This window comes from Ictidomys tridecemlineatus, chromosome 2, assembly GCF_052094955.1.
Source record: "Ictidomys tridecemlineatus isolate mIctTri1 chromosome 2, mIctTri1.hap1, whole genome shotgun sequence".
NCBI lineage: Eukaryota > Metazoa > Chordata > Mammalia > Rodentia > Sciuridae > Ictidomys > Ictidomys tridecemlineatus.
In genome coordinates this window covers 152804987-152821603 of record NC_135478.1, presented here as the reverse complement: position 1 = coordinate 152821603, position 16617 = coordinate 152804987, and the positions used below count along the sequence as shown (strand labels likewise).

Below are 16617 nucleotides of genomic sequence, written 5' to 3'. Positions count from 1 at the left end.
GTTTTTCTATGACCAAACCAGTTCATTGTCCTGGGAGATGGCCCAGAGATACAATACTTTGTTAGTCTAGACACAAGGAATGCTTTTCAGTGGTAATTATGCACCCGGCTCTTTAAAGAAAATAACTTGTTTTTGACCTATTTGCATTATAGGCAAGGAGAGCAGAGTTGAGCTGGTATCTATTTATTGCTTTTGTTAAAAAATTAAATAGGAATGAACCTTCCTTTTTGTCTCTTCTCCTTCAAAAATCCTAGTCATTGTAAGTAAACCAACTTCAACAGTAACTCTTCCTCAAGAAAAGGGTACCTGCAGAGCCTTGGGAGGCAGAGGAAAGTGGAGGCTGACATTAATTCACATTGCCATCTTTGCCCCGCCAGATTGAAAGCATCTTTTTTATTTGCTAAATTGCTAAATGTGGCTGGCTTCCATTTCTAGTTGTTAGAGATTAGCAAAGTAATTTCCAGAGCACTTTGATTTTATTCCCATAACAGCAAAACAATTTGAGGATTTGTCTTTATTTTGAAAAGATTTCCACTGATTCTGAGATGAGAACAACTCTGGCACATGCTTGGAAGATACAAACCCAGACATGGCAGTGGATCAGCCTGCATTTCATCCCCGGCTCTGGGGCTTTTAGTTGCTTTCTTTCTCTTTATTTTTTTCTTTCCTTTTTCTTTACTTTTTTTTTTTTCTTGTAAACCCTATATGAAAGAATGAAAAGATTTCTTGGGTTAGAGTAAAAAAAAAAATTACTTAATCCTATAGGGTTAAATTGTTTTTAGGAATTGAAGTAAATTCCCCTTCCACACCTTTGTTTTTGTAGGAATTACCTGAAAGATGGCAAATAACCAAAAAGATCGCAGCAACAGTCAGACATGAAGTCTCACATCTCCAAAATGCAGAGGTCACTCTGATACGGAAGAAATGTATTTTGTTTGATGTAAGATAATTACCAAAGTTTTGTTTGCTTGTTTTCTAAGAAAGACTTTCCAAGGATAATTGAAGCTACTTGAGAATCACTTTTGTTGTTGTTTTTGGTTCTGATCAGGAAAAGCAGGCAGAGTTCAGAGAGAGATTCCAAAGCTACGCCCCTCTTGGCTTTAATGCCGAAAATCCATACACAGTGCTCGATCAGGTAATATAGATCTCAAATGTCTTATATGCATTGTACTAGCTACTTACAAGATATGTTTAGACACTGAGATACTGCTATGTTTTGCCTTATCTTTGATATTAGTTATGGAAATTGAGGACTGTTTAAAATCCAGTTGCAAGCAGATTTATCCGAGTAAATTATGTTTTAAATCATGTCTCCAAATACCACCACCATCATCAAAATAATCATTAGTGAAAGTGAAAACTAATGCTACTTCTTTTGAGTACTTATTACATGTCAAGAATTTTGTTAAACATATTTCACTTCATATTACATTTTAGTTCTCACAGCATCTCTGATACAGCTTCTATTACTTTTCCAATTTCAGATAAAGAATCAAATGTTATAATTAAGTAACTTGTTGGAGATTACAGAGTTACCAAATGACTAACATAGGATTAAAATTCTTGCTTTCTAAATAAAAAGCATCAAATTCTAGTCATCATATTACTTCACATGTGATATTTTAAAAAAATTTTTTTTAGTTGTCTATAGACCTTTATTTTATTTATTTATTTTTATGAGGTGTTGAGGATTGAACCCAGTGCTCCACACATGCTGGGCAAGCACTCTACTTCTGAGCTACAACCCCAGCCCCACATGTCATAACTTTCAAGCATGGGAAAGTTCATATGTATTCATGACTTTGAACATGAATATTGTTGAATATTATAGTCTAGTCTAAGAATGAATACAGTGGGCAACTAATCTAGAATGGTGAATAATTCATAGAAGGCTTAGAAAGGCATTTTAAACTTTCATTGAGCAATTACACTGTTCTTTTCCTCTAAAAACATATCCCAGTGGTCCAAATGAGGAAAGAACTTGGGTTTAGAAGGAGGAGCTGGGACTCTGAATTCTCCATTCTGATTGTCACCCTGTTTGACCTAATGCTGGAGCTAGTCTGTCCCCTTATACTGGTGTCCTGGTTGACACAATTGTTATCTATTTCCAAATTTTGATTTTAATTTAATTGCTTTTAACTCAGAAAACACCATTCTATAGCAAAAGGTCTTTTTTACTTGGCTGAAGAAAATTGGTTAGTATGTTAATTGAAAGGGAAGAAGTTAGAATGTGATAATAAAGTTTTGTTGTTGTTGTTAAGATTGTATCTGGATTGTAGATGGTCTGAACAGATTGTGGATGAGGAATTATTTTTTACTTGATTAACAAAAGTGCTATATGTAAATATTTATAACAGTGAATTGAATCTTACCGTTTCTTTTCTATACCACAACAGCATAAAGTTACATGTTTAAAAGTCAGAGATGCTTATTCTTATAGGTACAGAATATATAGAAGGATACTTTAAATATACTAGGACTGGAACAACTTTTTCTTCAAGTCATTTTCTTGGTGTGATTGTTCAGTATACATGTCTAATATTTATCTAATTAGACTCCACCAAAGGCATGAGATTGTTATCAAAGGCAAAGATAAGATTGTGAAAGAAGCCAGATAGAAAAGATAGGTCACCTGTCAGAAATGATTGTGTTGATAGTATACCTCTCATCAGGAACAATGGAAACTGAAAGGCACTGGATGGTAGCTTTCAAATTCTGCCAAATGAAAGTATATTTCAATAATGAGAAAAATAAGTATACTTTGGATAAACAAAACTGAAATTTGTCACTAAAATAATTTCTAGTGCAAGTACCTCCAGAAAAGAATCAACAAAGCCAAACATCATTATCAGAAAAGTCTAATTATATTGGCAAACCCCTGGTGGACTGAGCAAAGTAGGAAAAAGAAATAATAGTCTCTAGGATAAAATAGGGACTAATAGCATATAGAAAGAACAGAAATTCAAAAATTCATGTAACATAATTAAAACTGAATATAAAGTGAACATAATTTTTGAAATAATTTATTAAAATTATCTCAAGTAATGATTCTGAATAGTCATAAAATTACTAAAAATTAACCAGTAGTAAAACAAGACAAACAACCAATAGTTCAAAAAAAAAAATCTTCCAACAAAGATTGTAGAATTCTAGGAAGTTTTGAAGAACCACTTCTCATTCATGTGATTCCACAAACCAGAAGAATAAATACTATTTATTTATTCTATGAAGCTATTCTATGAAGCATCTATAAATTTCATAAAAGGAATGAGAAAGGAAAAATTGTAGATCAGTCTTATGTACATATCCTAAACAAAACAATCAAATTATACCAACTTAAGTTGATTCTAAGAAAACTTAACATTAGAAAATCAACTAATGTGATATATTGCATTATACATTTTGAAGAGAAAATCAAGTTATTGTCTCAAGAAGTGCCAAACTCTTTGAATATCATTCAACTTTCATTCATGATAGAGGCTCTTGGAAGACATTTTAAACCATTAAAAGATAACAGACTATTCATCAAACTTTATACACCAGGGACTGTGAAAAAGCCTACTACCACTAGTGAAATAGAAGGCCAAACAACCATTATAAGTAGAATAAATATTTTTGCATGTTATAGTACTATACAGTACTAGAAATTAGTGAACTTCACTCTCATCGTCATGAATAGATACGTGTTCCTCAAAAATATTAATTGAGCAGCTGGATGTGGTGGCTCATACTTGTAATTCAAGTGGCTCAGGAGACTGATGCAGGAGGACATGAGTTCAAAATCAGCCTTAGCAACTTAGTGACACCCTGTGCAGCTTAGTAAGATCCTGTCCCAAAATATATAAAGACCTGGGGATATGGGTCAGAGGTTAAGTGCCCTTGGGTACAATTCCCAGTACCAAAAACAGAAAAAAAAATTGACATGTCTTTGGAAGAATAAAGCTATATAATATCAAAATCTTTAACTTTTTAGCACTTTGTAATACCTACATATGTAGTGAAAATCAGGAGACAAAAATTTAGGTTTTAGTGGTTTAATTAGCAACAAGAAACAGAAAAATCAGAAAATTTGGGTTGACTACAATCCCAGTAACTCAGGAGGCTAAGATAATAACATTTCCTAAACTGGATGGGATCCATATAAACATATACACAAATCTTTTTATGTGCATGAAATTTTTCATAATATTTTTTAAAAAATTCCATTTCTTGTTTATAAAGGTATAGCTTGTGAAAACAAAAGCAGAGTTCTTATATTTTTCATTTTCCTAGTTGAAACTTTAATAGGCAGAATTGAGGTTGGGGAGACAGAAGCTTTGTATGCTTGGTCAAAGGATACCAAAGTTCAATTAGAAGAAATAAGTTCGACTGATGTACAATGAGCCCTCCATAGCTATATATTCTATATCTTCAGATTCAACTACTGCAAATGAAAAATATTTTGGAAAAATAATTCATCTATACTGAATAATACAGACTTTTTGTTCTTGTCACCTAGACAATATAGCTATTTATATTAGGTATTTTAATTTGTCTAGGAATCATTTAAAGTATATGGGAGGATGCGTGTTATAAGCAAACACTACACCATTTTATTTGAGGGACTTGAGCATCTGTGGACTTTGGCATTCCTGTTGTTTCTGAAACCAGTCCCAACAGATACCAAGGCATTAATGTATTGAACAGCCTGGTGAATGTAGTCAATAACCGTGTATTGTATTTTGAAAATCCCTAATAAAGTAGATCCAGTAGGAAATCTAATAAATATTGGAATGGTATGAAAACATTGTTATCCATTTTTTAAAAAGTAGATTTTAAGCGCTCTTGCCACCAAAAGATGTGAGGTAATACATGTTAATTAGCTTTATTGAGTCATGTCACACTGTATACATATTTTAAAATATGTTGTACATAAGTTTTTGTCAATTTAAAGAGTTGAAAGCTAATGGTACACAAAAGGATTAAGTATTTTTTTTAAAAAAATTGGTGCATTATAATAATATGATAGTGGGTTTCACTATGCCATATTATACACATTATGCACAATTTTTTTTGGTAACTGGGACTGAACCCAGGAGCAGTTAACTACTGAGTTGTATCCCCAGCCCTGACACCCTTTTGTTTAAAAATATTTTACGTGGAGAAAGAGTTTCCCTAAGTTGCTGAGGCTGGCTTTGAACTTGTGATCCTCCTACTTCAATCTCCTGAGCCTCTGGGATCATAGACGTGTGCCACCACTCCTGGCACACATGGCATAATTTGATCAATCTCATTTCCCAGCAAAGTATTGTTTTTCAAAGTTAAAAATGAACCAAAGTAATATAATTGTTTAATATTGAGAAGAGAATGAGAGGAAGTGTAAAGTAAAAAACAAAGTCACTCCTTCTTTGCAAAGCTACTAACCAAGTTGAATGTCTACACTTAATAAAGAGCAGCTGGGCTACAGACTGGAGAGTCACAGAAATGGAACCAGAACCAGAGACCAACCCTGGGAATGGCTTTTCTGCCTTAAAAGTTCTTCTGTACATCTCCAACTTCCACCATGAAAATACATTAATTTGTTAATAGAAAATTAAAATTAAAAGATGACTCATTGAGTAAGAAAAAAAAATGAGCCAGCTTATATTTGAGGAAAAATGTAAACTTTTCCACATAGATGAGGTGGTAGGTGAACCTTGGAGAGTTTGATCATAAGGAGAAATTTTTATATTGGATTGTGTTTTTAAGCTCCTGTGCTTTATTTATGATTCTCCTGAGTGCCATTAATATTACCTAATAATGTTTAGGGTAATTTTAAAATCATAGTTTTTATTTTTAACTAAGTGATTATATAAAGCCAATTTATTCTTACATGGAAATTTCTAAAGCATAACCTTTTATGCTTTAACTAGCAGAGCCCCCAGCTGTACAATGAAAATCAATTGTTTCCATTGAAATCCTATGCCATAGCAAATTTGCTGAAATGTGTATAAGGAAAGTATTGGTAACATTGTTGAACTTATTAACTTTCACTTTTTAAGTAGCTGTGAATCTGCTAGCTGAAAAATTTCTACATTTTACCAATAATAATACTGCAAAAATATTTTTGGAATTTTCTTTTCAAAAATCAGTTTTTTTCACATTTATTATGGTCGTGCATAATGATGGGCTTTGTTACATATTTGTATGTGCACATAGTTTTATAACAATAGAATTTGGCCAATATCAAAGTTTGAAATAGTGAAGTAACCAGAGCTACAGGACAGTGTGGTTTCTCTCTCTCGAGCACTTTGTGTGCAGGTGTTTTTTGTTTTGTTTTGTTTTCTCCTTAGGCAAATCAGGAGCTTGAGGCCTTAGAAGAAGAAATGGTGCAGATGCAAGATTCTGCTCGTCTTTTTGAAGTGGCTCTTCCAGAGTACAGACAAATGAAGCAGTGTCGCAAAGAAATAAAATTGCTCAAGGGACTCTGGGATGTCATTATTTATGTTAGAGTAAGATGTGCTTTTGCAAAGCATGCTTTTTTTTTCCTTTCAAAAATTCTTTTGTATACTTGTGCAGTTGTTAGTGTCTATATCATTTTGTTTGGATTTCACATTTTTTAAAAAATAAGTACACATTAGATTTTATCTCCCACCCTGAGAGTTAGTGTTTATGCATCTCTGATAGTAGAAGCTGTTTCCCTGAATGTCAGTTGTTTTTGTCTTTAGTATAGGATGAAACTTTGTAATGAGCTTAGTGACTCAGATCCTTTTGGGGGATTATATAGAGTATAAATAAAAATTAATGTATAAGTATTTGTTACATATACACAGTCACCTGTGCATATAAACTAATGTATAAGACCATGTTTTATATGTGAGTGCATATAAAAAAGACTGTAATTAAAAACAAAGTTAATTTGAGTGTGGTTAAGTTAAAAACTTAAGTTCAAACTTAAGTTCTAGGGAACTAGGCATATTGCAAAATGTACTTGAAAAAATTTTCTTGTTAGTTGCAAGCCAAATAGAAATATATTAAGATAGAAAATATGATCAATAAAAGCTTAATGAGAGTTTTGTTTTATAATGGATAAAGATTTTCTTGTGAAAGCTGATTTTGTTTCATGTAGGATTATAGAAACCTGTTATTTAATAATATACTTATCAATATAGAGTACACAGGATTAAGTGATAATGACTGTGCATATATGGAATTTATAATTGCTACTAAAAATTAATATAATGTTTTAGCCTCAAGCTTGACATGTTCTGATAGCTTTTTTGTTTTGGTGATAGGGAAGTTTTGACAAGTGCAGTTAATATTTAAAAAATCATCTTTCTACTGGATGATAGAGTCACTGTGTATCATCAGTTTATATATTTTGCTGTGGAGACTTGCTTTCACCAAATGTTGTTGACACTTTTATCTGCTTGTGCATTTTCAGAGAAGCATTGATAATTGGACTAAAACCCAGTGGAGACAGATTAATGTGGAACAGATGGATGTAGAGCTCAGAAGGTTTGCCAAGGCAAGTTCCATAACTGTCTATTACAACAATTTATCTTTCTCGGCACCACCTCCTTCCATCTTCCCTAACCTAGAATCTGGTGTGCTGGGCTACATGTCCTTATTTACTTCAAATAGAATGATATCAGATAGTATTTTTTTTTCCACTTTTAGTCAGTTGCACTTCTAATCAAGCCTGCCTTTCTGTGAATGAGTTGATGAAAGCATATTAGGGGTAATGAATTTATGAGAAACAGCTATCATCATGAGCTTCCTATGGTTGTCTAAACAGAGAGGAAGATTGAGAGTATCAGGGATAAGGGGTTAGTTTGGGGATTAAGTCCTTGATTTCCTTCCTTAGTTACCATGTGCATTTTGTAACTGAAAAAAGATAACTTTTGGTTCTGGAATTTGGGACATCTAGTAGGAGGAGGCCACATCTAGATTTCCATGGAGTATTCTCATCCTTGCCATGGTTAGTCTAGTGTCTTAGGGAGGTTCAGTGTTTACAAAACTTAGCTTATTTGATTGTAGTGGCCTAATACTTCCCATAACCATATGCCCTCTGAAGAGCATAGAACTTTGGATAAAGTTAAAAATGGCAAGGGGCCTGGTGCAGTGGTGCTCAACTATAATCCCAGCAACTGGGAGGCAGGAGGGTTATAAATTTAAGGTCAGCCTCAGCAAGTAAGCTGGGCTCTCATCAACTTAGTAAGACCCTCTCTCAAAATAAAAATTAAAAAAAATCAAAAGGACTGAGAATGTGGTAAAGTGCTCCTGGGTTCAATCCCCAGTATCCCCCCCTCCTCCCTCACAAAACAACTTAAAAAGGCAGGGCCTGGCATATGTGGTGGCATTTGCCTGTAGTCCCAGATACTCACTCAGGAGACTGAAGCAGGAGGATTCTTTGAGCTCAGAAGTTCATGATCAGCCTGGGCAGCTCAGCAAGAACCCAGCTTAAAAAAAAAAAAAAAAAAAAAGTGAGGGCCTTGTTCTTTCTACTCATCCCAGAATATTTTTGCCCCTGACTTACTTAGTCTTATGCTCAGCCACTACCAGTTCTGCCCAGTTTGCTCTCCCCTATTATTCCAGTACCAAAGACCCTACTTAGAATGTTTTTACTTTTGTGTTTGTTAGGGGATCATGGTACCTCATTCTGTACCCTTGGTGATCTCAGCACGGTGACAATTTAATCCCCACTTTCAACTGCAGATCTTTATTTTAGACAATTGCATTGTCCTTTGCTCTGTACTAAAATCCAGTTGATTTGTTGAGGGTTTTCTTATTCACAATTGCTGGTGTTATTCCATGATGCAAGAGGACTTGACTGTCAAAGTCCCTATTTGACACATCTCAAAACCAGTGAAGATTTAAGTTCCATGCAAAAGATAAGGATAACCACATTGCAAGGCTACCACTTGAACAATTCAGATATTGGAAAAGGGTTGTCTCTGGGATCCGATTGACAACCTCATTTTGTGCTTATTAGCATTTCTAGAGGAGGCACTCTTCATTGCATATGTCCTATGGTCTGTCAGGTCCCCACATTTGATGGCCCAAGGGACATACACTTAGATCTTATGACCAAGAAACTGGTGTGTCCAGGTGGCTCATGTGTACTGGATTTGTGATACGTGAGCAAGCACGTCCCTTTTCATTCTGATTTTGGTCCCAGCCCAGGTGATTAAATGCCTTTATTTCTTAATCCAGGGATGGGGAAAATACATTTATTCTTCCACAGGAGGCAAATTATACAATGTTATCATTATATCTAGGAAGCTGTTTCTCCCCTCCTACTTTCCTTTAGGAAATTTGGTCCCTGGACAAGGCGGTCCGCGTCTGGGAGGCATATGCCGGCTTGGAAGGTGCTGTAAAGGACATGACAACCTCCCTGAGAGCTGTCGCAGAGTTACAGAGCCCTGCCCTCAGGGACAGGCATTGGCACCAGCTGATGAAGGCCATTGGGGTAAGTGTCCTGGATCTCTATGCAGTGTAATTCCTTGATTGTCATCTTCTGAAATGAGTGAAATGTTTGGAAAAAACCTCTTCTAATCATATACCTGAGGCCAAGTTCTTTGAGATAGGCTCAGTGGACTGGACCTCCAAAAAACATAGTTTTCACCCTGTTTTACGTCTTTCTAGCTGTGTGATTTCAAGCAACTTGCTTAACCTCTCTAGTTAATTTGTTTAATGAGTAAAATGAGGAATACTAACTGCTCTTATGCATTAGAGGAAGAAGCAAATGAAATAATGTGAAAAGTTATTATAGAGCACCAAATGGCAGCAAAGAATCCTACTACAGAGGGGACTAGAAGGCATAGAAGTGAATTTGGAGGGAGAGGGAGTTGTGACATTGCAATCCACCCTTCCCCCGCAGTTCACTGAGCACGGTGGCATCTTGACGGTCATCTGATACTTTTAATCTTATGAAGACATAAAATGATTGTCGTGTGTCTGTGACACTTGGGTTCTGTCTCTCTTTTTCCCTTTCTGTGTTTATTGAAAAGCAATTACAACTACTTTAAACTTGATTTAATTTATTCACTTCAGAAAAGGTGACCTTTATGAATTTAAAATACGTAAAAGGAAGACCTATCTGTGTGCCTTCTTCTCAAGCAAATCAAGAGCTTGAGGTGCACACTGTGTAGAAAGGTTCTCATGATGTGAAGGAAGGTTGGAAGAATAGGGACGCAAGGGACCAGGGCCAGCCTAGCCTTTATGGCTCAACTCTAACTTGGAGTCACTCTGGGGTCACTGGCCAGTTACTTGTTCTTCGTACCTTCATTGACTGTCCCATGCAATAAAAATAATGCATCTCCAATTTGTTCACCACGTCTGCATGAGAAGCATTATTTTCATTTGTTTAGGTCATAGATATGTAGTAAGCACTCCACAAATGGTCCCTGAACCTGCTATCATCATTGTTATCATAGTTGTGATCATCATCGTCGTCATAATGATGATTGTTTTCTATAATCTTTTAGTCATCAAATATTTAGACTTTGTAATTGATTTATTCACTCAGAAATCTTTATTGAATCACCTACATAGTTGATTGTGAACCCTGATCTAATATTTCTACCAATATAATTTCATGTCAACTGAATCTCTGCCTGCCTGCTATACTTTTCTGCAAACTAGAAAAAGGTACTGTCTCTGGTAGAAAATATAGGAAAAAAGAATCCTCCTCCAGGCTGCCCCCAGAACAGCAGGGCAGAGCCTAGTCTCCATGTGCCATCTGGGCCCGTATACATTTCAGTGCACAAATTGCACATCTATTCAGGATGGCCCCATTATACATCCCTGCTCATCCTTTCTCTAGGACAGACCTGATTCCCATCAGCTCTGGATTGAGGTCAAAAGCTCTACAGAGAGAGAGTGGCCAACTCTTCTGGTTTTCCCAGGACTTTCTAGGTACAGGATTTAGCACTGAAAGTCCCACATACTAGAAAAGCCCTCAGTCCTGGGAAAACCTGAATTAAAGTCTCCCTTATGCAGAGAAGTGGGGGGTTCTAGGAAATAGTATAGGGTAGGGAGAGATAGGGGGCTGCAACTTCCAAGAAGCTGTGATTGGATATTCTTAGTAGGAGCAGGAAAGGAAATGGCTTTTCTGCAACCATGCGGCTGGGTCACCTCTCTTTTGCAAGGGATGTGGTTGAGTTTGGAAAGTAGAAGAGCCAAGTGCTTCTTAAGAACCAAATACTGGAGGGGGCTGGGGTGGGGGGGACGTGTCAACTAGATAATGAAGAAATAAATGTGAATTATTTTTTTCACATGGTAAGTATGAATAATGACTTTTTGCGTTAGCGTATCTTTTTGCCAAGGAGCTAAGATTAAATTAGTGATAAAACTAGGTTAAATCACGGAAGCAGCTGGGAATTACGTTCAGTGAATAGGGTACTTCAGGAAGAAAAGACAAATGAGCTACTGCCTGATTCCTGGGACTTCAACCAAATTATAATAAATGAACAATAAGATCCTCTTTTTTAAATAATGGGTTTTCTGGGCAAAAGAGATAAGAAGCCTGTCAACAAAGGGAGGATCTGAGACAAAAGACAGTAGTTTAGTGTGAGTATGGTGGCGGCGTTGGCTTGTGGCCCAAGGTGCCTAAGCAGCTGTGAGTTAAAGGACTGTATTGTCCATACTTTTCGGCACTCCAGGTATACCTGTGGCCCCCGTAAGTGTATTCTAGTTGTAATACATTCCTGTGGCTACTAGGTAAAGGGAGCCCTCATAGATATGCGGTGTTAATTCTACTTTTTTTTTTTCCTAATCAGGTTAACTTTTCAATAAATGAAGCCACAACACTGGCGGATCTGCTAGCATTGCAATTGCACAGAGTGGAAGATGATGTCCGAAGCATTGTGGACAAAGCTGTGAAGGAACTGGGGACCGAGAAGGTAGCATCTGCAGGGCTAACCTGAAGAGTCTCTTTTCTGAGCCTACTATTGTTCTTTAGCATAGACGCAAAACTCCTTTGGATACCCTGGGATGTGAAGACATGAATCCCAGTTTGCTCTGCTGGTTGGGTGGGTGATTTGGGCAGGAAATGTCATCATTCAGAGGGACAGTAAAAGTTTCAAATAGGAGGTTGGACCAATCGAAGACGGCAGAAAGCACTTATGTGTAGGTAACCTTTACTGGGAGCAGGTGCCACTCCTGGTGCTTTGTTTATATGAACTCATTTAACCTTGAAGGTAGGTAATATTATCATCTCTGTTTTACAGATGAGGAAACTGAGGCATAGAGAGGTACTTTACCCAGATTTACATAGGGAACTGCATTTGACATTCAGGTACTCAGAGTACTACCTGTCACCTGTCCTGCTGACTACTGTGTAAATAATGTCTACGAGGCCTGTGGGTAATCTTTTGAGTCCCCTCCTACTTGCAGAGTCTTGTGGGGAAGGACGTAAAACTCAGATCCAATCTGTTTGGTATGAGTATGATGCTCATTCCTTTGGTGTGGTAGAATTTATTCTGCAAACCTCATCACCATTAATTATTTAGAGGAAAAAGGTGAGGCCGGTACTATCTGATATTACTCTGCTTTTTAAAAAATTCATCAAAACATTAAAAATAATTCTAGGCAATAGCCTAGATATTGATCCTAAATTAGACTTTGTACATATTAATAGATTCATGCTTTTGATTACCAGGTTATTACTGAAATTAGCCAGACCTGGGCAACTATGGAGTTTTCTTATGAAGTTCACTATCGAACAAGCATTCCATTACTGAAGTCTGATGAACAACTTTTTGAAACTCTAGAGCACAACCAGGTAAGGTGGACAGTTTTATGATAGATTTTTAATACTAATGAATGATTTTAGTTTTTTTTTTCTAAGTTCTAATACTCAACATTTATTCATTCATTGAGCAGCTACTTATTCTGGGCTCCACGTACTATACCATGTGGGGTCCGCAACTATAAATACTTATTTTTAGGAAACTTACACTTGAGGAAGGAAACAAATATAAGGCATCCAAGGAGTCTAATAAACATAGGCTTTCTGATTGGAGAAGGTGAAAATCTTGCGGAGGTTCCTAAAAGGTGATGGTGTGTAGGCTGAGCCTTGAAGGATGGGCTTGCATTCAACAGAAAAATAGACTTTAGAAAAGGATGTTTAGGCAAGGGCGACAATATTAATAGAATCTTGGAATGTCAGAAAGTATCTGTCATTCACAGTTATTTTAAGAATTTGTTTTCCTTGGATTATAGATTGTCCTTATGAAAAAATTGGAAAATAAAGCTGGAAAGACAAATTGAGTACAGCGCATATGGTCTTGAATTCTAAGATGATAGGTGCTGGGATCTCTTTGGACAAGAAAGGTAGAAGAGATTATTTGGGGAACATAATACCTATAGTTAGACATAAAGCACTGTGGAGAGAAACTGATATAGAGAGATGTCAGCATTATAAATTCATGTGTTTAGTATGGAAAGTACTCATGTAAGGATGGAAAGTTAGACTAGAGCCCAACACAGAGGTTTAGTAGCATAGTAGGTTGAGAGGTCATTGTTGGTATCTTGAGAACTGTTGAGGTAGATAAAGAGGCATAGAATATAAGCCAGTAGCAAATGCCATCATTTCATTCTTCTGAAGTCTGAGTAATATTCCACTGTGAGTCTATACCACATTTTCTTTATTCATTCATCTGGCGAAGGGCACCTAAGTTGATTCTGTAGCAATAGCTATTGTGAATTGAGCTGCTATAAACACTGATGTGGCTGTGTCACTGTAGTTTATGCCAATTTTAAGTCTTTTGAGTATATGCTGAAGATTGAGATAACTGAGTCAAACATTGGTTCCATTCAAGTTTCTGAGGAATCTCCATACTGTTTTCCCGAATAGTTGTACCAATTCATAGTCCCACCACCAATATTTAAGTGTACGTTTTTCTCCACCTGCTTGCCAACATTTATTGTTTCTTTTATTCTTGATAATTGCCTGTAAATGGGTGAAACTAGAGATTCTCATGCTAAGTGAAATAAGCTGGGGCAATCCCCCCCAAACAAAAGGCAAAATGTTCTCTAATATGTGGATGCTAACACACAAAAGGGGGGTACATGGAAGTTCATTGGATCAGACAAAGGGAGATAAAAGGCAGGAATGGGAATAGGAAAGACAATAGAATGAATTGGACATAACTTTCCTACATTGATATATGAATATATGACCAGTGTAACTCCACATCATGTACAACCACAAGAATGGGATCCTAAGTTATACTCCATGTGTGTGTATAAGTCAAAATACACTCTACTGTCATGTATATCCCAAAAGAACAAAAACCAGCTAGGAATTGAACCTTGAAAAAGGCTACATTTGGTTTATAAGAGAAGACAAAAGGGCAGAGAGAGAGAGAGGAGGAGGAGGGGCCTGGGAAATAATAGAAATAGGATTCTAAGGTATCACAAAGACCTCAGAATGGGTTTTTCTCCCATAGATTCATCATTTGGGTTGGGTTAAACACCTAGTGGAGGAGAATGAGAAGAGGCCATTCCACTTAGTGACCTTGTGAGATTTCAGCATCTGAATGTGGTGAGCAGTGCCAACCAAACTCCACGGCATGAAAGCAAGCCATGGTGATAAGCCAGCTGCAGAGCTTAGTGGTCACCTGAAAACAGAGGGCAATGGAAGCTTGAGGGCCTAGCAGGCTGGAAGGAAGTTGCTTTTATATTTTGGAGATTAAAGCACGCACGCACGCGTGCACACACACACACACACACACGCACGCACACCCATAACTTTGGAATGATTAACGGGCAGGGACCGGGGAAGAGTGATAAAAGAGCAGTTTAATTCCTAGAGCTGCACCCAAGGGCTCCATATTTTCTCCTGCCTGCAAAGAGATGCATGGTCTTCTTGTAAAGACATCAAATGCAGCTGCTTATATTTTTCTCTTTTGGGAAAAATGCTAACATGAATATTTACTGCCATTAATTCACTCATTCAGTCATTTAGCAAAAGCTTATTGAATGACTATTCTGGGCATTATATGCCAGGTCCAAGAATCCAGCAATAAGCAGAATGATGCCTCCCTTGTGGCACATGGTCTACCAATTCCACTACTCACAGTTCTTTGCCTTTCTCTTAGGTTCAGTTGCAGACTCTCCTTCAAAGCAAGTATGTGGAATATTTCATTGAGCAAGTCTTAAGCTGGCAAAATAAATTAAACATACTAGACTCTGTCATCTTTACTTGGATGGAAGTCCAGCGAACTTGGTCACACTTGGAAAGCATTTTTGTCTGTTCAGAAGATATTCGAATACAGCTTGTGGAAGACGCCAGAAGATTTGATGGGGTAGATGCTGAATTTAAGGTATGTCAGAGACGAGTTGAATTCTATGCTTGGAAAGTTTTCAGAACATTATGAAAGTTTTGTAAAGAACCATGATTTTGGAGTATTAGACTTGCAAAAATGAATGCATTTTTTTCATTTCAATAAATGAGGGTCAGGAACCCTTTTTACATATATGGCCAGGTAGTGAATATTTTAGGTTTTGCAAATCATGCAGCTTCTGTAGCATGAAGGAAAACAGACACTATGACCATGCACTGAGAAAACCTTATTTATAGACACTGAAGTTTGAATTTCATAGAATTTTGATTTGTCACAAAATATGCTGCTTTGGGACTTTTCAACTATTTAAAAATGTAGAAACCATTCTTAGCACAGTCATTCAAAAGCAGACAGCAAGCCATATTTGTTCCACGAGGCACTGATTGTTGATCCCTGCAGTAAGAAGGATAGGCTGAAAAGGGGAGACATGTAACAAATAATACTACCAGTTTGCCCCTGCTCCTATAAGAGTCATACAGAACACATAAAGATGTGCACATGACAATAAGAGGTGATTTAGAGACTTAGGGCAAAGAGCAGTAGCTATACCATTTTTACAAATGGGAGTTAATTTTTTTCTTCTTTTTACTTAGGTACTCTTTGAGATTCTGGGGTGGGTGTGTGTGTGTGTGTGTGTGTGTGTGTGTGTGTGTGTGTGTGTCTCTTCACCTCCTTCCCTTCTTATTCCCTCCTATTTATTGTTTTAACAATTTGGTTCAAAAGAGAAATTCCATGTGGGCTCACTGCCATAACATTTCCTTTGACCAAAGCTGTGTGTTTATACATTGTCTTTGGTTCATCTAAAAATGTAAAAAGCAAAATTAGACAGATACAGTGTCAGGCATTGTTAGTCTCATTAACCTTGCTTTCTCATTGTATGTTTTTCCTTGTTTTTTAATCCCCGAAGTGGATGTAGAATTTAGAAATTTCCAATGTCCATGTTGTATTTTCATGTAGGAGTTAATGTTGGAGACAGCCAAGATAAAAAATGTCTTAGAAGCAGCCTGTAGACCTCTTCTCTATGAAAAACTTAAGGATTTACAGTACAGGTAAGTATAGAACTATCTAAAGTGGTTGGTTTGCTTTAATTTTATAATTTTTCTTTCACATACCTAATAGTATTTGACTTCATATTATTACAGGTTCAATCTCTACTAAATTATTTTCTAATTTTGCTCCTAACTATCTAGTTGCCTTGTAGATTTTAGATGGTATACCTATTGGGAGTTAAATTCAAATATATCCTGTTTTTTCAAAAGAACTATTATAATAGTAAAATTAGAATATTATATTGCAAGCATTGATG

General features: G+C 36.5%; 1 protein-coding gene across 1 annotated transcript in view; it reads left to right on the top strand.

Annotated features, from left to right (window-relative positions):
* Positions 1–16617, top strand: part of Dnah11 (dynein axonemal heavy chain 11) — a 310480-nt gene that overhangs the window by 56286 nt on the left and 237577 nt on the right. Inside the window, exons 19-27 of the mRNA XM_021728753.3 lie at positions 824–940; positions 1049–1135; positions 6312–6470; positions 7403–7486; positions 9272–9430; positions 11742–11864; positions 12623–12745; positions 15066–15290; positions 16269–16360. Coding sequence (XP_021584428.2) covers positions 824–940; positions 1049–1135; positions 6312–6470; positions 7403–7486; positions 9272–9430; positions 11742–11864; positions 12623–12745; positions 15066–15290; positions 16269–16360 — 1169 coding nt within the window. The remainder of the gene's footprint in view (positions 1–823; positions 941–1048; positions 1136–6311; positions 6471–7402; positions 7487–9271; positions 9431–11741; positions 11865–12622; positions 12746–15065; positions 15291–16268; positions 16361–16617) is intronic.